Below are 20,542 nucleotides of genomic sequence, written 5' to 3'. Positions count from 1 at the left end.
GGTAGGCGAGTCTGTCTCTGTGTCTGTATGTAGACGAAGGACGCGTAGAAGGACCAAAAAGGCAGCAAAAGAAGAGGTGCCGCTGTTCACGCGGTGAAGTTGCCTACACTGTGTCCACGACGCCACACCTTCTCTAAAAAGGAATGGAGGCATCTGTGGGCTGCGTTGTTGTCGTGGCATACGTTTACGAAAGAGCACAAAGACGCAGCAACAACAGAAAAAATGCCGCGCTGCTTCATCGCCTCTTCCCTTTCTTCTTTGTGTTGTTTGTTCGCCTCGCTCATATTTTTCATCTTTCTGTCTCTCGTGTTTGTTTGTTGTCTTACTTCCTCTGTTGTACACGCCCGTATTTCTGTTTTGTTTTTTTCGTGTTTCTTCTATTGTGGCGTTCTCGTGCACGTGATGTAAGCTGGTGTGTGCGTGCGCGTTTTCATACATTGAAATGCCTTCAACGCATACCACATGTGACATCTCTTTCCTCCTCCCTACTTCACCTGCCGACTCCACCCGCTCTCACCTTCAGGTTCGACCTCCGCTTATTGGTCCCCTCACCAGCCCTGAGGAGGTCGAAAAGCGAGACGGAAGGGGGCAAACAGAATTCGCGAATGCCTTTTGAAGCACTCAAACCTTCACAAAGCACGAAAAGATCCTTTACGTATTGTTTGGCTTCTCCGTGGCGACTTGTGTGTGCTTTTATTTTATTTTTTATTTTTCTCTGTTGGACTCACGGACTCCGCTCGCTGTTGCTGGTCGGCGTTTTTATGTGTGTGTGTGTGTGTGTGTGTGTGTGTGTGCAGATTCTGTTTGTGGCTGTGTCGTGTGTCTACCTCCCTTCCATTCTTTCGCTTCTCCGTCCTGATAGTCTGTCCACCAAACCCCACCCTCTCCTGCCTCGTAAGCGTGTCTGTGTGTGCTTCATTCCCTCCCCTCGCCCTTTTTTTCTGGATTGCTGTACTGCCTCTAGCACTGGGCTTTCTGATTGGTAGCCCCTCCCCCCCCCTCGTTGCGTGTCCTACCTCTTCGCCTTCTTTGTCAAATGGTTAGAAGTGAATCGTGGGCACGTGCTACAGGACGGAGGGCGGTAAAAGGATCAATATGGGATGACCGCATTTGTGTGTGTACGGAAGCCGCTGCTGTTTTTGTTGTTTTTTGGTTGTTTGTTTTCTCCACCCTGTGTTGTTTACAGAAATAAACAGCCAACGCCATACTAACGCGTATCTTTGTCTTCGGACTCACTTCTCTTTGTTGGTAGTAGCGCAGCTGTTTTTGTGCGCTTTTGATAGCGCATCCTTCGTCTCCCGAGGTCACCTCCTCTTTTCGTTAGGCTCTTTTCCTCGTTCTCTATTTCTCTCCGTCCTTCCATGGCATCCGAGTCTTGCAGCAGCGGGGTATGGAAAATGAGTACGCACGCGTCTGTGTGTGTGTGTGTCTGTGACCGGGTGCTCCCTCTTTCCTGAATATCCTTGATCATCGCGCTTATATTGCTGCTGTGTCAACTCTCTTCCTTTAGCGGACAAGACACCGGTCGCCTTCGTAGACCGCATGTCTATTGAGCGTCCGTCTAAGCTCGCAAGCGACGCTGGAGGTAGATGGATGAAGAAATTTGAAGACAGAAGAAAACAGTTGTACGCCTCTGCTACACTTGCGCAGGTGTGCGCTAGTGCTCGTTTGTCTGTGGGTGGGCGTGAAGGACGACGTTGCTGAGCTCCCTTTTTCTCCTCTTACTCTACTCGTTTCTTTTCCCGTTAGCCTGGACACAGTGGACCACTCCAGAGCTGCGTGAGCTAGAAGGAGAGAGCGAGAGCGAGAGAGCTCCTTGTTTCCCTCCTTTCTTCCTCTGCCTGTGTGTGTGTGTGTGTGTGTGTGTGTGTCTGTATGTTGTTTTTTGTGTGTCTTGTTTCTTCTGCAATCGTTCTGTTATGCTTCTCATATATGTGTGTGTGTATGCGTGTGCGCCGGGGTGTGTCTCCCCACTTTTTTCCCCGCTGCCTCGCATCCCTTTTCTTTTTGTCGGTTTTTCGCTCTTCCTTTCCTTGTCTTCCGATAATGGCCCATCCCCACTAACAGCAATCAAGCCTTGTCTTTCCTTCGCGCTCGCACCCGCTTCCCCTCCCTTCACGCCCCACCCTCGCCGTCGCCCGTTGCGATGTGAACAAACGCACAAGCTTGTACTGCTCGCTAGTGCGCATGCGGATGCTCCCTCGGTTCCCTTCTCTCTTTACTAGTATTATCTGCCTCTGGCCGTCTCTTCGTATTTTCTCTGACTTGTTCTGACTGGCAGTCTGATCGTTCTATATGCGTGGCAAACCGGTGGCGTGCTCGTACGGGCACGCGTGCGTGTTTCACTCCGTGAACAGGCCTCTCTCTGAGATGGCGGTATGCTATCGTGAGGGTACACGCACGCAGCACCACGATCGTTACATGGGGCACCCGGCCACATCACGAGTTTAACACCCGTCGAGAGAAAAAAAAGAAGCAGTGATTGTGTGGAGCCACAAGGTTTACCCCAATCGTTAGCAATCCGCTCGAGGGCCGAAACGTCCCTCAAACGGGCATCCACGGCCCACTTTGAAAGGCACCTTTCCCTTCTCCGAACGGCAAACGTCTACCCATGCGTATGCTTCCGTCGAGAGGCAATGTGGTGCTCATCACACCTCTATGGAATTGTCTTTCGGGTCTCGACTCTCTTTCCTTTCCGTGTTTCGCCCGTTTATACACACCCACGACACGTGTCCTTTCACGAACCACTTTGCCGTCTTCGCCACCTTCGATGCACAAATGTTTGCACATAGGCTTCGAAACGCACTAATCATCGTACACAGACACACACATACACGCAAAAATAAAAACGGCTAATACATGCCTGCTCCAGTCGTCACCGTTCGCCGCGCTGAGCGCGAGGACACTCAGCGCATGTATGACCTCATCATGGAGCTGGCTATCTACGAGCGGGCGCCCGAGTGTGTGGTTGTGTCCAAGGCAGAGATGGAGGAGGAGGGTTTCGGCGAGCGACCTCTCTGGAGCGCCTTCGTGGCGGAACAACAAGAAACCAACGACGTGAAGCCGCGCGTGATTGGAATGGCGCTCTACTACTACCGGTACTCCACATGGCGTGGGCGTATGCTTTATCTCGAGGACTTCGTTGTCACGGAGTCGCATCGCGGCATTGGGGCCGGCAAGGTCCTCTTTGAGCGAGTTTTGCAGCAGGCGAAGGAAGAGGGCTGCCATGGAATGGTATGGCAGGCATTGGACTGGAACGCACCGGCCATCGACTTCTACAAGAAGTACGACGCGGAGATCGACCCTGGCTGGGTGAACTGCATGCTCAAGTTTTAGGTGCGCAAACATGGCCTGAGGGACGCACTCAAGACAGGCATCCCACATGCTCCGCTCAAGAGGGCTGTTCGAGAGGGCTGAATCGACTCTGCTCGACCCCATGGCCGTGGCAGCTGCTTTCCCTCTCTTTCCCCTCCTCGCCGGCCTGGTGCAGTCTTTGCGTGTGGCTGTTTGAGTGCATGCAGTCGCCGTGGTGACATACTTGCTGTGAGAATGTGTACTCTCGCTACATGTTTCGAGCAATGTTTGTTTGTTTTTTCCTTTTGCTCCCGCAACTCTCGACAAGTCCTTCTTCAACTGGAAGCTTGTCCTGCGCTGTTGTACAAGAATGTTCATTTGAGCGCATGCGTTTTGTTGTTTTTTTTCACTTTCTTTGTTCCTCTTCCTGATGACGGGGGACACCTCAGCGTGGTGACCGGGTCACGTGCATACCGGCGCAGGGAAGTCCGAGCGAATTATCGCTGCGGATGTCCGCGGCCAGGCCCTGGATGGCGCCGCGTCGGTGCGCGCGGCGACAGTGCACACATTTGTGTCATCCATATGTTAAGCAAGGTGTCGGCGTGACTCTAACGTACCCCACCTGGCCCTCGCACTGCCTACTGGTGGTGGGGAGCCTGAGCCACTCCGTGTGATGCGCCAGGTGGCGGCCCGCGAGGCGGGGGTGGGTGGGTAGAGTCTGAGGCAGAGGCCGTGCTCCGATGACTGGGCCGGCAGTGCACTAGCGAGTGTGTGTCTCCCGCTGCAGTGCGCCAGGCGATGGGGCCTGTGACAGACAGGGGATAGAGTGGAGCCCGACTCATGTTGTATTGGCAGAGAGTGGACACGCTGCAAACAAAAAAAAATCTTTTTGTGTGTAGCGTCTGCGTTAGCGATGATGCAGCATCAGCACAGACCTCCTCAATTTTCGCTGCTGCTGCTGCTGCTAGCGGTCATGCACCCACTCCTTTTCGTGTTGGCCTGCCCTGTTCCTTCTTGCACCTTTCCTAGCGACCTCCCGCAGCTGGGGAAGCCTGCGGCGTGCTCGCGTGCTGTAGCGATATTTTTACGCGCGCTAAATGAGAAAAGGCAGGCAGTCTTACGAGGGAGTCCGAACAATAACAGTAAAATATGGCGTGTGCACGCTGTGTGTTGTGGATGTGGTGTTTCCTAGCCCAGCATGCGCGATTCGGGCCCTTGAGAGACCGGCAGCCGACGTGGCTTCCCTTTCTCTCTCTCCCACACACACACACACACACCTCTGCAGGTGATTGCGTTGTTTTCCTCGAGGTGCCTTGAAGCTGTCTTGTTGCGTAGCTTATCTGCTTGTCTGCGCCTGCGAGCATCTTGTCATGCTCGCATGCGTGAGAATCGGTAAGGCCCACAGCATGAGTGCCAGCCCCCTTGAGACGTACGTGCTTGCAATTGGAATCCTCTCACGACGCTACTGGCCATCTTGTCATATCCTCTCTCAACTCACCACTGATGTCGGACCGCTTTTTCGTGGCACACACATGCACGCAGCCTTTCTTGGCATCTGCGGTTGTGGTGCATACGGGGGAGAACTGTGAGTAGGCGGGGTTGGTCATTATGGGCCGAGAGGGGCACTACCACTACACTGCATCATTCGGTGCTTGTTCCTTTTTTCCTTGTCCGGTGCGGCACCACGCTGACGGCTGCCTCTCCGCCCTCACGTCTGTCTCTCAGTCCTTTTCTTCTTCCCACACCCACTTTGTGCGGTCCCTGGTTGTTTGCTGCAGTACTGTGAGTCTGCCTGCATAGGTGAGCTCGATTCCACATTTCCGCCCTGCAGTAGCGTGACGCTCGTGATCCTCCTCCCTAAATGCGCAGCATCATCCTGGCGCGTGCGCGGAGACGTATCGCACCGCTGCTTGCCCGGGGGTTATCCTTCTCAACTCCCTTGTGTGTCGGTCAACGCCAGTGTCGCTGCTCTCACACAGGACGTCGTGCCGACGTCCCGCCTCCCTTGGCCGCGGCGGCATTGCGTCGGCGCCTTAGCTCCACCAGCGGGCACCCGTCTATTGGTGGTCCACGCAGTGCCTCGGCTATGGATGCCTCTGGCATCGCTGCCTCGTGGACAGACCTGCTCGCTCAAAGCCCGTCCTCGCCAGGCAGCAGCTCGCGCGTAGCGCTTAGCGAAGTCGCTGCCCTCTGTCTAGCGGTGGAGGCACCAAAGTGCTATGCCGTGTACCGGCCAAGCAATTCGGGCAGCGGTGTCCAACGCTACACCTCGCCAGCGCCTGCGCTCGCAACCCCACAACACTTTCTGCAGCTTCTTGCCCGCTTGCGTGAAGCACTCGGCGCGTCTGCGGAAGCCGCGCGCATTGCTGAGGTACTGGTGGACCTGCTCAACAAACCTCCTCACCCACACGAGCCCGGGCCATGGGACCTTACTCAGAACGAGGTGCTCACCGTCAAAGCCACTGCTATCCAGCATGTAATGGACAGCATGCAGGGGGGCAGCGATGCACTAGCGTGGCTAACGCGCCTCCTCCGGCTGACAGACACATGTGCGGGAGAGGGAGAGGTAACGGAGTCGGAGGTGCCGCTGTTGTCGACAGCGCTCTCGGAGCGCTACGGCTTGCACGGAGGGTCGCCTATCCGCCGGGTCCACTGCGGCGACGCTGACGGGGAGTGGCTCCTCACATGCTCTCCGGTGGTACTCGCGGCGATTGCAGCTGCGATGCTACGCAGTACAACGAAGGGGATGAAAGCGCACGCGCTGGAACTTTTGGAGGCTGCCGCCCTCACGCGCCTTTCGCGGACCTCCCTCTCATCTGGCAAGGCGGTCGCGGGCTCCTACTACCGCAGTGACATGCAACGCGGAGCACCAAAGGCGTTGTTTGATGAAACGGTCGCGGTGCGTTGTGCTGAAGCTGCCGCCGTGCAAGGGGACGCAGAGACTGTGACGCGTCTCATCTTTCTCCTGTACCGCGCACGTGGTGCGCTGGGATTCGCCACGTTGGCCGAGCACCGACAGCGACGGCGCAGCGGCCGCGGCAATGAGGGCACGTGGCGAAGGACAAGCAGTGGTCTTCTACCTCGCACCTCGTCTTGGTTCAGCGCGCGGTGGTGGTGCAGGGACGACGGCGCCATGGCGAAGAGGCCTGCGTTCGTGGAAGAAGATGCCGCAGACATGCGTTTTGAGCTGGCCGTGGTGCGCCTGCTGAAGAGCGCCATGCAGGCTCTCCTGTACCATCCCCAGCGCATGAGCGACTCCGTCGTCTACACGGTGGAAGAGGCGCTCTCGTTGTGGGATGGATTGAGTGGTGCCATCACCTGGCCTGGTATCGCTGCAATTGGCGCAGAGCTGCTGCGCTACTTCGCCGACCAGCACGCACGGTTGTCTGTAGCGGCAGACGCAGGTGACGGCTGCGCCGCCTCGGACGATGTGCACGTCCGGCGGGCGGCGCTGCGAGTGTACGGCCACCTCTGCCGTGCCGCACCGGTGCGTCAGCGCACGGCAGCCCAGCGTGACGAGCTGAACCACTTCACTTCGCTGATGCTGCGCATATTCTCCACCGAGCTTGCTGTGATCGGGAGTGCTGGTATGCTAGTCCCAGTGGTCGCGAGCACCACCGCGGCGGAGCGGATTTTGAGGCTCTTCGCCAACCTCTCAGGGCCTCGGGCACAAGAGGTCGCGCTGCCCTACGCGCTCGCTGCCTCCCTCGTCATCTTCGCGGCGGCCGCAACGCAGAAAGGCTATAGCGTCCCGCCGTCTCTCCTTGCCCCCCTCGCCGCGTACTTTTCTGAGACCCAGTCGCTGCACTACTACTGCGTGGCTGCGACATCGGCAGAGGTGCCGGCACACGTTGCGGTGAGTGGCAGCCTGGTGCTTCTCCACCTGTTGCTTTGGTCAAGCGTGCCGGAGGGTGAGTGGGCACGTGGCGACGGGGAGCTGTGGCCGCTGTTGCAGCGGATGCAGAAGGTCAAAGAAAACGGTCTAGGTGCAGACACCGTTGCCGCCGCGCCAGCTACCGCAGCTGCGTACCGCGTCACGGCGTGGCTAAGGGTTTCCGGAGATCAGCAGCGGTCACTTCTATGGCTTTTGCTGCTCTCCGCTAAGCAGCGCGACACGCCGTGGTGCCGTGCGGTGGTGAACGCATTTTCCAGCCCCGCCTCCTCCACAGTCGTCAACTACGCCGTCAGCTCTGTCTACGCTCAGCTGCCGCAGGCAGAGCTAAAGAGCGTAGTGGAGCTTCTCTACGCGTGCGGCAACAACGACAACCCGGCACAGGCCAGTCAGACGCTAGATCGTGTTGTGAGCGCGTCCTTGCAACTCCCAATTCGTGCCCTCACCTTGGAAACCCTTGAAGCGCAGCTGCAGAGATTCTCCGCAGGACGCCAAGCCACCTCAGTGCTGGTGTTGGGAGCTGCTTCCATACGGGCACTCGCCGAACGCTGCGCCACAACTTCAAAGAAAGATGCTGATGACGAGTTGACCGTGGAGGTTTTTCTGCGTGTGTTGCAGCCGTTGCTTTTTGGTCCAACAGCGGCGCTTCCCTTGCGCTTTACGGTGGTGGTGCTCACTCCGGCCTCTCTTGTAGAGCTGCAGCGCATGTACACAGGTGCGGACGACGCCCCGCGGCACGCCTCCGCATTCGTGCGTGCCCTGCACGACGCCCTCGTGAGCAGGGCGACGCCTAGCGCCTACCAAGTTCGCGCAGCATCCTCCTGGCCTCTCCTTCCGTCCTTAGCGCTTGCTCTTCGAAAGCAGAAGGAGTTGCAGAGTGTGGACGGGCTGCGAGAGGCTACAGCAGCGGCGCGGCATTTGGAGCACACGCTCCCAAAGGAGTCGCGACCGCTGGTGTGCCTGTGGGTCGAAAGGGAGGCACTCTTTGACACGCCCCACGCCCTTTCCGCCAAGGCTGAAGTGCTGCGCCACTATGGCGTGCGTGAAGTCAGCACCCACCGTGCTCATGTGGAGAAAGCAAAGCGGGACATCTTCTCGCTCGTGCGCAGCGGCGCGGCAGGCACGGTGCACCCCACTGGTGCGCAGGTGACCGGAGAAGCTGCCCTCACCGAAGCGAAGGCGGCTCGTCGGACGCGCCACCACTCGCTCCTGAGTGCCGTCGCGGAGAGGAGCAGACGCCAGCGCAGTGCGTAAACGTTTGTGTTCGCTCGTAGTGCCCCGCTATGCTGGCACCTATCAGTCCCCGCCGTCCTCTTTTTTGTTGTTCGCTGTTACTGTTGTAGCTGCCTTTGGTTCTCCTCCGCGAAGTGAATCTGGAGAGCCCTCTGCGACTTTCCCTTTGGCAAGTGTTAAACTTGATGAACTGCGCCGCCGCCCGCGGCGCCTGCTCCCCAATGCTCGTCACGAGACAGTCCGACATGGAATTCGCTTTTTTCTCGACGGCGGCTGTGCGTGGTGGGCGTGTTGTGCTCATCGGCGCGCATCCGTTCCGAGTTCTGCAGCCGCCATGGAAACAAAAACGTCCGTAGCTGCGCCTCCTTCCTGTTATGGTCCTCTTTTTCCTCGCCTCTCCGTCCATCATTGCCCCTCTTTCAAAACTGCGTACGATGCTCACCGCCGCCGCCGAACAGGGCGCTGCGTGACACATCCGTACACCCGCTACGTACCTTCACTCACTCCCGTCTAGCTATCCGTGTGCATGCAACTGCGAGTGCTCTGCACACCATGAAGGCTGTCATCCAGCGCGTTCTGAGCGGCTCTGTCACCTCAGAGGGTGAGGTGGTAGGTTCCATCCAGAAAGGGCTGGCCGTCCTTGTGGGGATCGCGCGTGACGACACGGCTGATGACATCGAATACATCCTCCGCAAGATTCTTGGTGTTCGGGTGTGGAGCAACGAGGATGGGTCCAAGATGTGGTGCCGCAACGTGAAGGAAATCGATGGAGAGGTGCTGCTCATTTCACAGTTTACGCTCATGCACGTCATGAAGGGTAACAAGCCGGACTTCCATAACGCCATGCCACCTGAAGACGCCCTCAAGGTGTTCAACACGCTTCGCGATAAACTGCGGTGCGAGTATGCCCCACAAAAGATTGCGACCGGCAACTTTCAGCACTACATGAACATCCACCTGTCGAACGACGGCCCCGTAACGCTCATCCTGGATAGCAAGAAAAGGAGTTGAATACGAGTGCGCCAGGGATTGCGATGATTCCCACGGGCCGCCCCACTCTTTAACAGCAAGGCAGCGACGCAGAGTCGCTCTGTTTTTTTTATTATTTTACCGTCTTTGAAGCCGTGTCCTTTCGACCCCGCCAGGCCTCACCCCCAACCCCCTTTATTCTACCAGCGGGGCCCATTCCTTTTCCGGCGTGTCCCCCCAAAACCGCCCCCACCCCCATTTTCCCTTGGCGCTTGCCCTTGTCATCGCAAAGGCTGTTCGGCGGGGCCCCCTGGCGCCCCAAAGGCCCGGGCACCCGGCCCCAACGACCAACACCGCCACCATCTGCCGCGCCCCCCACCTCCCCGCCACGCCAAGGCCCCCACCCCACGAGCCCCTTTTACCCGGCGGCCACGAGGGGGCTTACGGCGGCGGGCGACCCGAAAGGCGCCGGCGCGCAGCGGGCCAAAAGAACGTCCCCGCGGCACCAAAACAGAGCACGCACTTCCGCAGCAAAGGGAAAGGGCCAGAAAGCACCGCGGGGCCACCCGCCAACGAAACAGAACCGGCAGAGCAAACGGCAAAAGCCCGAAGAAAGAAGCCGCCCCACGCCAAGAAGCCTGCGCAAAAAGCGGCGCACAGGACACCCCGGGCAAAGAAACGCACAGCAGGCCCAACACAGCACGCCACGCCGAGCCCCCCAAAAAGCGCCACCGTAACGGAAGCGGCCGGACACCGGCGCAAAACAAACCACCAGCAACAACGGAAAGAAAAAGGTAAGCAGCGTCACCTTTGCCCGCCTTTTGCGCAGAGCCCCTCCCAAGGATAGCCCAAAAGTAATCTTAGTAACTGAAAAAAGAGCAGGATTATAGCCAGCGATCACCCAGTGGAAAAAAGGACCGCAAGAAAAGCGAATTAGCATTTAGTGAAAGGGAGAAGCTTTCCCTGAAACAACGCGGGAACCAACCGCACCAGCCTGGAGAGCCCCCCCCCTTCAGGTATCCAAAAAGCTTTCCCGGACCATAGGCGTTGTATTACACGCTTCCGAAAGGGGGCTTACCCGTAAGTGGGTTGGGGGCCTGCCTCCCCCCCCCCCAACCCAACCCACGCCGGCGCGCACCAACAGCACCCCACGAAGCCCAGCGCCCACCAGCTCTTTTCACCACCGTCCTTACTCTGGGGTAAAAGGGCGCCAAGGCCACGCAAAAAAGCACCGCCGGCAAGCGAGACCCCTTCAAAAACCCAGGCCAGGCACTGCGCTTTGGGGCTTCGGCCAAAACAGCCGCCCCCAACCCTAACAGCCCCAACCCTGGCGAAACGCGCCGCAAACACGCACCGGACATTCGAAAAGGAGCACGCCCCGCTTCTGTCATGAAAAAGTTTCCCGGCCAACATATCACCACCCTTGAAACGCGCCCAATGGGTGAAAACAAACCACCGCCCCGCCCATAAGCCCCCGCCAGCGGCGAGGTCACAAGGCCGTTCCCCAACACACGCCGCACACAACCCCGGCCAAAACGCTGTAAAAAAAAAGTCTTTTGACCCCGTATACCGGAGGATGTCGCGGCGGCACCTTTTCGGAGTGTGACGTACTTGTCGGTCCACGAAGCTGTAACCCAATGCCGAAATTATAAAAACAGTTTTCCCGCAAAAGGCCCCAAACACGAGGGAACCATGCCCGCCGTGACGCTCCCAAGCGTGGGCTGCTTCGCAAAAGCCCCAACAAACTTTAAGCGCGTCCCAAAAGGGCGGCGGCGGCAGCCGCCGTTCCCAAAACCAAGGGGGCCCACAACCGCGTGGTTTCGGGGCCCACAGGGCAACCCGCCCCCGGCATTTGGGACCCAACAGCGGCCCCCCGCTGCTTTGTGGAGGGGGGCAACCCGTACGCGGGCGGGCGCGGCCGCGGCGGAATGCCTCCCCCGGGCTTCTTCGGGCCGCTGCGCCTGCTGGGGCCGCTAAAAATGGGACGAAGGGGTTGCGGGGCCCTGGGGCGAGGTTCCGCGCCCCTTTGGCCCCGGCCCCTCCCGGGAAACGGGCCGCCAAACGGACACGCCCCCCCCCAGAGATCCCAAAAAAAACCAAAACCGCCCCGACCCACAAAGGCGCGAAGAAGCGCACCGCAAAACTTTCACCAAACGTCTGTTGATTTTCTGTGTCCTTTAGAGCTTGCTAGATTCTTTTCGCGGCGCCAGCGGGGTATTTTTCGGACGCGAACGCCAACATTTTAAACCAGCCGGTTTCGCGGCGCTGGCCGTCTGCGTAGCGTGCGCTGCGGCGGCTTTGCGGAAGGGGTATCACGCGGGAGCGGGGAAGTGCGCCCGAGCCCGGAAAGACCCCAAAGCCTTTTGCCCAGTTATGATGACAGGCTCGTTCGTGCCAGTGCGTGTGCTGGCGCCTGGGCCTTTTTCCGGGCCCATAGGAATGAAAATGCGGAACGCAAGAAAACCAGGGGCGCCAACGCAAAAGCGGCATCTGGAATCATTACACCTGCCTCGCGGTGCTCTGTCTTTTCAAACTTTTGCTTGAAAGCGTTCAATAACGTCCTACTGGCTGTGGCGCCCATGGTGTGGAGCGCGGTGGCGCGGGGTTTCTGAAGGCTGCGGTTTTTCAAAAGGGCACCGCTCGGCAGCCCAAACGGAGGCCCAACAACAACCCGGGGGCGCAACGCGCCCGAAAAAGAATCCCCCGCCAGGCCCCCTTTTCACTGTCCCGGTTTGGGGCTCTATGCAAAGCAATTTTTCATGGCGGCTGCACCGCGCCCCCGCCGGCGCCTTTATTTAAGTCGCTGCGTTTGTGCTTTTTTGATGGCGCTGGTATCTTCGCGCTTTAATATTCAGCGCGCCCTTGTCTGCTCGGTGGGCCTGCCCTCCCCGTTCGCGTTAAAAAAAGCTTCAAAGCCACCAAACTCTCTTTTTCGGGGTTAGCTTTTGCAGCTGTGGAAACGTCCGGACTTTACAACGCCAGAAGCACAAAGCCGGCCCCATTCCGAGATCACCGGCTGGCGGTTTGCTGTTCTGGCGCGGCCCTGTGGGCCGCCTTTCTTTTACCTTGGCATTTGGTGGCGCTAAAGGCTCTTCTTGATCGCCAAACTGCGCGCTTTTCCCGGACGCGATGCCCGCCGAAAACGCTACGAGGCGCGCGCGGGCCTCTTCTGCCAACGGTGCCCCGGGTTCGCGTTCTCCTCCGCGCGCCCCGCCTCTGCCGCCGGCGCGTTGTTTTTCTTGGAAAAAAGGAAACGTCTCCAAGAGGAAAGGCCCAGGCACGGCCCGCGGAAAGCATGCCAGCGGCCGCAACCCGGCGGGCCTAAACGCCCATGGGGGGTAAAGGGGGCCGCTCTTGGCGCGGGCGCGGTGGCGGCTGCTGGGGAAGGGGCCCGCCACACGCGCCAGATCCCGCGCCCCAAAGTTTTCCCGCTGAGGGGAAAGAAGCCCTTTTCTTTTCGAAAAGCTGGGCGCGGTCCCTGGGTCACTCAGCCGCGCCTTTTGCAACCCGACAAGGCCACCCAACCCCCCCAACTGCAGCGGCACACCCGAATGACATTTTATCCCTACATCTGGGGCGGGGAAGGGAATCAAAATGGGCGTGCGCCTCATTTGATATGGGAAAGGGCGGTGGAAAAAGATGCCGACATATCAGGATTCAGGTGCGCGAAAGGTCTCGAAAACGATGCTTTTCTCTGCGGTCGAACAGGTTACGGTTCACAGAAAACCAAGGGCGGCTGCTGTCCCCGCGAGGGGCGTAAAAAAGCCATGGCGGTCTGCGGCGGTTTTTCTTCAGGGCTCTGTGGTTTTGGCGCGTGATGCTTTTAGCCGGTTAGGAAATGTAATGCCCCAAAAGCAAACTTCTGATTGGTGCCGGGGCGCTTTTTTCTAAAAGCGAGTCTAAACACGGGCCTCGTCACCGCAGCGCCTTTCGCAGTTCAGATTTGGGGTGGGGCGCTTAAGAGGTAATTCCGCCAAAAGATATACGAATCTAAGCGCTTAAAAATGAAACTGGGCTAGCCAAAGCGATCTGAGGGTGCTCTTTTTATTGTTTGGTCATTTGTTTATTCTACAGGAAAATAAGTTTGTGTGTGTTGGCTTGTTCGTGATGAAATACCGCGTGGAAAAAGAAGAGAAGCGGGGGCCTGGTTCCCCAACCCCGGATGCTGTCACTTTTGGCGGGCCGTCTCAACGAGTGGCTCAGGGCCTCTGGAATCCCATGTGGAGCGCCAGACGAGGTGGCGCCGCCCAGGCCTGGCAGCGCCCCTATTTTGCCTTGTCACCGCTTTCGCGGGCTCTCCTCCAACGTGCGGTTGTGTCGGGGGGGGGGGCGGGGCCAGGCCAGCCGGCGCGCTGCACAGATCAGCTGAGCCCCCTTATTCCCTCCCAATTGCTGTTACATGAACTCCGGATGTTTTTGTTTTACAGTAATCCAGCGAGATGTTCGCGGCGTGCGGACGAGAGGATGCCCGCACCCGATCGCAAAGGGAAGCTATGGTGTGCTATGTGCTGTTAGCGCGCTGCCGCTGCTTTCAGGTAGGGTAGGTTGCGATCGTCATCTGTGGGCGAGAGCTGTGTGAGGGGAAGCGGTGGGCCTATCTCGATGTTTTGTTTCGTGTTCGCATTCAAGGCGAGGTGTCGTGTAGCAGCTTGGTTTACCAGACGGCGTGTGTGTCCTTGATCACTCATTCATATCTCTTTGTGCAAGCGACGAAATCAGTGTAAAGCTTGATGCTCTAAAGTGTTTTTTCCGCGCTGTACACCTAGTGGTTTCCGGCTTTCTGTGTGACAGGTTCTGCTTTGTATCCGCGAAAGGCCTTATTAGAGCAAGATGCAGGCGCTTGCTTGAGTGTGCGCGATGATCTACTGACGCCTTTCGTTTTTGGCGAAGCTGTGCGTGATCTTGAGGGCAGGAGTGTCCACCACATAAAAAAAGCTGAGACTGTGGCCACTATGCCGTGCCGCCGCCAGATTACTTGGTTTCTTGTCCGCTTCGGGCGAAGCTCATCCCAGCTAACTTCAGGGTCTCCGCATAGACTTCGAATGGGGCAAAGGACGCCGAAGGTCATTTGCCTTTCAAGAGCGCGAACTTTGTGCAGAACCCGAAAGCGGTGAAAAGGAAAAACTCTACCCCCTGCCGCTTGGAGTTGCGGGGCAAAAGATTGCGGTCGTGGAAGGGTGGCCTGAGGCTCGGAATAAAACCTGATAGTGGCAGCTTCTCTTTCTAATGCAAGAGACTGGGGTGGGCTGCACCTCGGCGCTCTTCGCGGTGGAGGGCTGGGCCAACGGCCACCAGTTTTTGAAAATGTAGGTATCTGCGTATCCGCGCTCTGCGGTCTGTCCACGACGTTGAGAAATGAGGGGCACACGGATTTCATGAATCAAAGTGAAGCTGTGAATGGGAAATGCGGCCCTGAGTCAACGAGGAAACGGCGGAGGGTGGGCAAGGGAGTCTCGACAAGACACGCGCATAGAGAGTCCCCTTTGAAGCGAAACCTATTAAGACATGACCTAAGCTCGACCCTTCTCCACAGGCGAGTTTACGTGAACATCGACAGCCACAGCTGAGAGAAGGCGAGGCCACCTTTGCTCCTTCTATAAGGTGTCCAGCATAATGTGTGCGCAGAGCAACTGAAAATACGTAACACGCATCGGGGAGCGTCTCCCATGACCGCCAGGTATCCGAGCATAATTTTCTTTTCCGTGGTACAGGCTTTTCGAATACTATCCGTCTGCATTTCTCATCTGGACACTTGCGCGCAATGCGCAATGAGCAAAATACCTGCTGCGAAGCTTCGAGCACATACAGATGATAGTATTTTAGTTTCCATTTGGTTTTCTTTTATTCAGAACATAGGTCGCTAAATGTAGAGCTCATCGCCGCTTCTTTCAACTGAAAGGCTTCAGATGCTAGCAGGTGTGAGACTCTGATGACGGGGGACACCTCAGCGTGGTGGCCGGGTCACGTGCATACCGGCGCAGGGAAGTCCGAGCGAATTATCGCTGCGGATGTCCGCGGCCAGGCCCTGGATGGCGCCGCGTCGGTGCGCGCGGCGACAGTGCACACATTTGTGTCATCCATATGTTAAGCAAGGTGTCGGCGTGACTCTAACGTACCCCACCTGGCCCTCGCACTGCCTACTGGTGGTGGGGAGCCTGAGCCACTCCGTGTGGTGCGCCAGGTGGCGGCCCGCGAGGCGGGGGTGGGTGGGTAGAGTCTGAGGCAGAGGCCGTGCTCCGATGACTGGGCCGGCATTGCACTAGCGAGTGTGTGTCTCCCGCTGCAGTGCGCCAGGCGATGGGGCCTGTGACAGACAGGGGATAGAGTGGAGCCCGACTCATGTTGTATTGGCAGAGAGTGGACACGCTGCAAAAAGTTGTAGAGAGGGATCGAAACCCAGTGGAAACGAATTTGCTCAGTTTGCGCTGAGCTCTTCAATCAGCGAATAAGTAGTGAAACGCCACTTTCTGTTTGTAGATGAGTGCCGTTCTCAGTTTACAGAGAGGCTGTTTTGTATTGATGACCCAAAACTACTCATGTATTATCTCCTTGCACGACTGCTCAGATTGCTGCTATTTGTCGATTCGATGTTGCCAGCGCTTCTTAACCACGCTCTCCTGACCACCTCTGCCTCCTCAGTCTTTTTTCCCTCGAAGGCTCCTCATACTTAATCAACACTATTTTCCATAGAATAGCTGACCATCATGTACACACCAACTGAAGGCGATTTGGTGAGTGTGATTCAGCTGCTTCACAATAATGGCGTGGAGGTGTCGAATTCAAAGGCGGCATACGCTCAGCTCAAGCAGTACGAGTCAAACCCTGCCTTTTGTATTCTGCTTTCCACTGTTTTCGGAGCAGATACAAATCCTGTGGCGGATATGGTGCTCCCGGTTTCGTGGGCTCAGTATCGACAACTCGCTGGAATCACGCTAAAAAACAATTTGGCATCTGCCCGTCATGCCCTTGGCGAAGGCGCGGTGAAGGAAGCTGCGCGTTTTGCACTGAAGTCGCTTACTAATCCGCCAGACACTCGAATAGCCCGCACTTCGGCGCAAGTGGTTGTAAAGGTAACGGCGTTGACATCGCTTGAATGGTGGGTAGGCTCGGGGGTCGGTGATCTTCCAAGCATTTTGCTTAACGATCTGCTTCCAGGCGGGGAATTGAAGACTCTCGCCGCACTGTACTGCCTTCAGTACCTGGTGGAGGATGTGCCCAAGCAAATCGGCGAATCTAGCGAGCACGTTATTCTGCGAGTTTCACAGCTTGCCGCTTCCCAGAATGACCCGATGACGATAAGAAAAGCTGCCTTTCGAATGTGTTTCAACATTTACGAGCAAGCGTCACTCCTTGACTGGAATGTCGACACACTTTCGCCGCTACAGATGGGCCTGTCAAAAGCCAGCCACAGCTTGTCAAGCGTTTGCACATCCCTGCTGGAGTGTTCGTGTGGTGAGGATTCGGCGTTTGTGATTCTCGTTTTGCGTACCTGCTCATTTCTGCTGGACTACTTTGACTTTTTCGGTCAGATGAGTCCGAACGAAATGCAGAGGTATACAAACTGGTGGATCACTAATTCTGCTCAAATTATTTGCAGTAGACAGAATAGCATCAGTGGAAATCAAGAACTGGTCGCCGCAGCGATCGATTTGATATCCACCACCGTGGATTTGTATGATCGCAACGGTGGGGAAACGGCTGTTGCTTTCCTCGTTTCTGGTGTGCCACAGCTAATTTTCTCCTTAGCTCCAGCCCTTGTGCGATACGCGTTACTGTCGTCAGAGGAGGTGGCAAACATCATGGACACAGACGACTACCGTGTTCGAGATAGCACAGCTGTCAGTTTTGAAGTGAAGGGGGGAACAAAGGATATTTCGGAGGACGACATGCTGGACGATGATGCAGCGGCTATGACGCTACGAAGCTCTGCTTTGAAATTAGTAGATGTGCTCAGCACGTTCTCAAGTGATGCAACATATCAGGCTTTTATCGGTCCCATTCAGCAGTTGTGGAGCAGCAGTGAATGGCGCGAGAGGGAGGCCGGTATTGTCCTTGTTGGCACGATCGCCAACGGATGCGCTCATGAGCTGCGCGCAGTGCTCGACTCTTTAGTGGATCAATTTCTTCAGTTTATCAGCAATCAGTCTGAGCATGTCTGTGTTGTGAGCATTGCTATGTGGTCTCTGTCGCGGATAAGTGAGACTGTCCTGAATTCGTCCCCTCGCACGATGGATACGATTATTCCACTCCTTGCCTCGAGATTGCAGAGCACAAGCAAGCGGATTCAGATAACGAGCGTCAGTGCATTAAATGTGATTTACGGGGTGTTGGAGAACTATGGAAGCACAGCTGTGGTCATGCCTCACTTGCCATTGTTGCTAGAGTCGGCCTGCGCGTGCCTGCCGGTGTATTCGACCACTAATCTCTCCCTTTTGGTCGATTTTCTGAACAAGCTCATTAGCCTTCTCAATGACCAGACAACAGCTGAGAGGCTCTCTTCTGTACTTCAGGTTGAGAGGGCGAACCGCGCATCATTGTTCGAGCAGTCTTACACGGCAATGTACATTCGAGAGGAACCGAATGTTCTGCTAGACAAGGACATTTTCTCGCTGGACCGTGCAATGATTGCTTTCATCTCTGTCTATCCTAGTAGCGAGGTGGCGGTTGCGAATTTGAGCACGTGGAACGGCGTGCTTGCAGACATCAAAAACCGGAACGTCACGGATGACGCGGACCTTGTTTTCAATACACTGCTCATCTGCAGCGCATACACCAATTCAGTCTCTACGACGATTCTTGAGGAGTGGCTGAGGTCAACATCGTGGGCTTTGCCGGTTTCTGCTGCTCATTTCCTGACGACCTCGCGAATACACGAAGTGAAGGTAGCTGGGATCACAATTCTATGTGGGCTCCTTCACGCTGTTGGGTCGGGTGCACTGCCTGCCGGCCTCCATGACACTCTCATGAGGTGGGCCACCAGCGAAGTATCTGAGGCCGAGGATCCGCAATTCAAGGAGCATCTTGTGCGGCTCATTGGGCAGGCCACAGCGTGCTACCCCGGCCAGCTGTCTACGGTTGCGACGGAGGCTTTGAAGTCTGCAAACGCTGCGCTGCGAAGTGACGTCTTTGGGGACTCCTCTTACTACTTTTCGGCTATGGCTTTTGATCTCTGTGGCGCACTGGGCGCGGTTCCAAGCTACGCGGCCTTGTTTCGCATCGATACAATGTCACAGCTCATGGCGCAGGCGGAGAACACAGTTGACAAATCGGAGGCTACCATTCATCTCTTCCAAGCACTGGTCCAACTGCCGGCAGACGTTTTTTCAGGTGTCTTTTCTTCTGCCATCAAGATCGTGTACAGCTGGCAGCAGGCTGCAGTAAACTACCCTGGAACGAAGGAGGCCATTCAGTCTTTTCTCTTTCATGCCGGCAAGACGTGCCCTGGAATTTTTCAGTCGATTCTCGAGGGTCTTCCTGCGGCTTTCCGAAACATGCTCGTATCCTTTTATCAGCTGCAGTAAACACAAAAAGAAAGCAGGCTGGGCTTCTTGTTTGTGTAAATAAAACATTTTTCTCTTATGCCGCTCAGAAGCTACCGCATCAGTGTTATCAAAATGGCTCACATGTTTTTTTGTTTGAAGCGATTCTATCGTCGGTCTAACCTTCTCCACGAAAAAAAGATGTGGTGCTTCTTACGCCACAACCGTGTTCATACCCCGTCTCTTTTGGAATAGAAGATGACATGTCACCATGTTTTGGTGCACTCATGCGTTCGCATCTACTTGCTTCTCATTCCCTTTCTTACTCCTTTTCCTGAACTCTGCATTCAACTACAGTCTTATTGTTCTCTCTCGAAAAGTCACGCAAACAACGACGACGTGCCGGCGTTCGAAATGCGAAGGTATTTCAGGGACGCGACTTTGGTCGTCAACCGACGAACAGCAGTGCTTCGCGTGCATGCCGGAGTTCTATCTCAGTGTCGAACGACGCTGATTGTCGCCCCGGAGTTTCTGCAAAGGCGCACGTACTACCCCGCCCCCGGGACCTATCCTCCGCCGCCGCCACCGCCGCCGCAATCACACTACGCGCAACCTCTGTGGACCCCGTATAATGCCACGTATATGGCTCCTCCACCACCCCTGCCACAAGGGGGTATGTCGTATGGGCAGCCACAACAGCAGCCGCTCCCAAGCGATCTGGGCACGAAGGAAAGACCGATTGTGGTTGTGTCAGCCCCGCAGAAGGCTTCCTGGGCCACCCGCTTCTGGATGTTCTTGCTCTTCGGGATTGCTCTTAGCTGCTTCATCAGCCTGGTCGAGGAGTTCAACGATCGCTTTCAGGAGGGCCAGCCTGCAAACAAGTCAGGATTTGCGCGCTCTGGCATATCTGGCCTGTTCGGCTCTGTCGACGTGAAGCCGGTGAATCTGGACAACCTGGAGGTCACATTTGACAGCATCCGCGGATGCGATGAGGCGAAAAAAGAGCTGGAGGAGATTGTTGAGTTTCTAAAGGACCCCGAGAAGTTCTACAATTTGGGTGGGCGGCTGCCAAAAGGAGCGCTGCTCACCGGTCCGCCAGGGTGCGGGAAAACCATGCTAGCAAAGGCGATTGCCAAAGAGGCTGGCGTGAGCTTTTTCTACGCCACCGGAAGCGAGTTCGATGAGATGTTTGTTGGCGTCGGCGCCCGCCGCGTTCGCGAACTTTTCGCGGCCGCAAAGGCCAACTCACCAGCTTTGATTTTCATCGACGAGGTAGACGCATTAGGCGGTCGCCGCTCTCGTTCTGACCACAGCACCTCTCGCATGACGTTAAACCAGCTCCTGGCAGAGATGGACGGCTTCGACTCCGACGAGGCCGTTATTGTCCTCGCCGCCACGAACACCCCTGAAACGCTGGACAAGGCACTCACGCGCCCCGGTCGTCTGGACACCACCATCACCGTTGATCCACCGGATATGAAAGGGCGCGCGGAGGTGGTTCAGGTGTACCTTGACAAAATCAAGACAGACAGCACGGTCAATGCAATGGATATTGCACGCGGAACAACTGGCTTCACAGGTGCCGAGCTTAGCAACTTGGTGAATCTGGCAGCCATCAGGGCCGCGGTGCTGAACAAGGCGAAGGTGACCAGCGAAGAGATAGAGTACGCTAAGG

At 56.6% G+C, this 20,542-nt stretch overlaps 5 protein-coding genes across 5 annotated transcripts in view; all 5 read left to right on the top strand.

Annotated features, from left to right (window-relative positions):
• Positions 1 to 2,859: 2,859 nt before the first annotated feature.
• On the top strand, positions 2,860 to 3,336 carry LDBPK_362890 (acetyltransferase-like protein; the record flags this gene model as incomplete). The annotated part of the gene is made up of 1 exon (XM_003865356.1): positions 2,860 to 3,336. The coding sequence occupies one exon, from the start codon at positions 2,860 to 2,862 to the stop codon at positions 3,334 to 3,336; it is 477 nt and encodes a 158-aa protein (XP_003865404.1).
• A 2,044-nt stretch (positions 3,337 to 5,380) lies between these two features.
• Positions 5,381 to 8,440, top strand: LDBPK_362880 (hypothetical protein, unknown function; the record flags this gene model as incomplete). The annotated part of the gene is made up of 1 exon (XM_003865355.1): positions 5,381 to 8,440. One exon carries the CDS (start codon positions 5,381 to 5,383, stop codon positions 8,438 to 8,440), a length of 3,060 nt encoding a protein of 1,019 aa, XP_003865403.1.
• A 531-nt stretch (positions 8,441 to 8,971) lies between these two features.
• LDBPK_362870 (D-tyrosyl-tRNA deacylase, putative) lies at positions 8,972 to 9,430 on the top strand (the record flags this gene model as incomplete). The annotated part of the gene is made up of 1 exon (XM_003865354.1): positions 8,972 to 9,430. One exon carries the CDS (start codon positions 8,972 to 8,974, stop codon positions 9,428 to 9,430), a length of 459 nt encoding a protein of 152 aa, XP_003865402.1.
• Positions 9,431 to 16,092: 6,662 nt separating this feature from the next.
• On the top strand, positions 16,093 to 18,909 carry LDBPK_362860 (hypothetical protein, conserved; the record flags this gene model as incomplete). The annotated part of the gene is made up of 1 exon (XM_003865353.1): positions 16,093 to 18,909. The coding sequence occupies one exon, from the start codon at positions 16,093 to 16,095 to the stop codon at positions 18,907 to 18,909; it is 2,817 nt and encodes a 938-aa protein (XP_003865401.1).
• Positions 18,910 to 19,542: 633 nt separating this feature from the next.
• The window catches only part of LDBPK_362850 (mitochondrial ATP-dependent zinc metallopeptidase, putative), a gene marked incomplete at both ends in the record, with an annotated part of 1,716 nt that continues 716 nt past the window's right edge, over positions 19,543 to 20,542 (top strand). Inside the window, one exon of the mRNA XM_003865352.1 lies at positions 19,543 to 20,542. This exon is cut by the window's right edge and continues 716 nt beyond it. Coding sequence (XP_003865400.1) covers positions 19,543 to 20,542 — 1,000 coding nt within the window.

The sequence above is a fragment of the Leishmania donovani genome, chromosome 36 (genome assembly GCF_000227135.1).
Source record: "Leishmania donovani BPK282A1 complete genome, chromosome 36".
NCBI lineage: Eukaryota > Euglenozoa > Kinetoplastea > Trypanosomatida > Trypanosomatidae > Leishmania > Leishmania donovani.
Note: the sequence above shows the minus strand (reverse complement) of the source record. Positions and strands in the feature narration are given on the sequence as shown.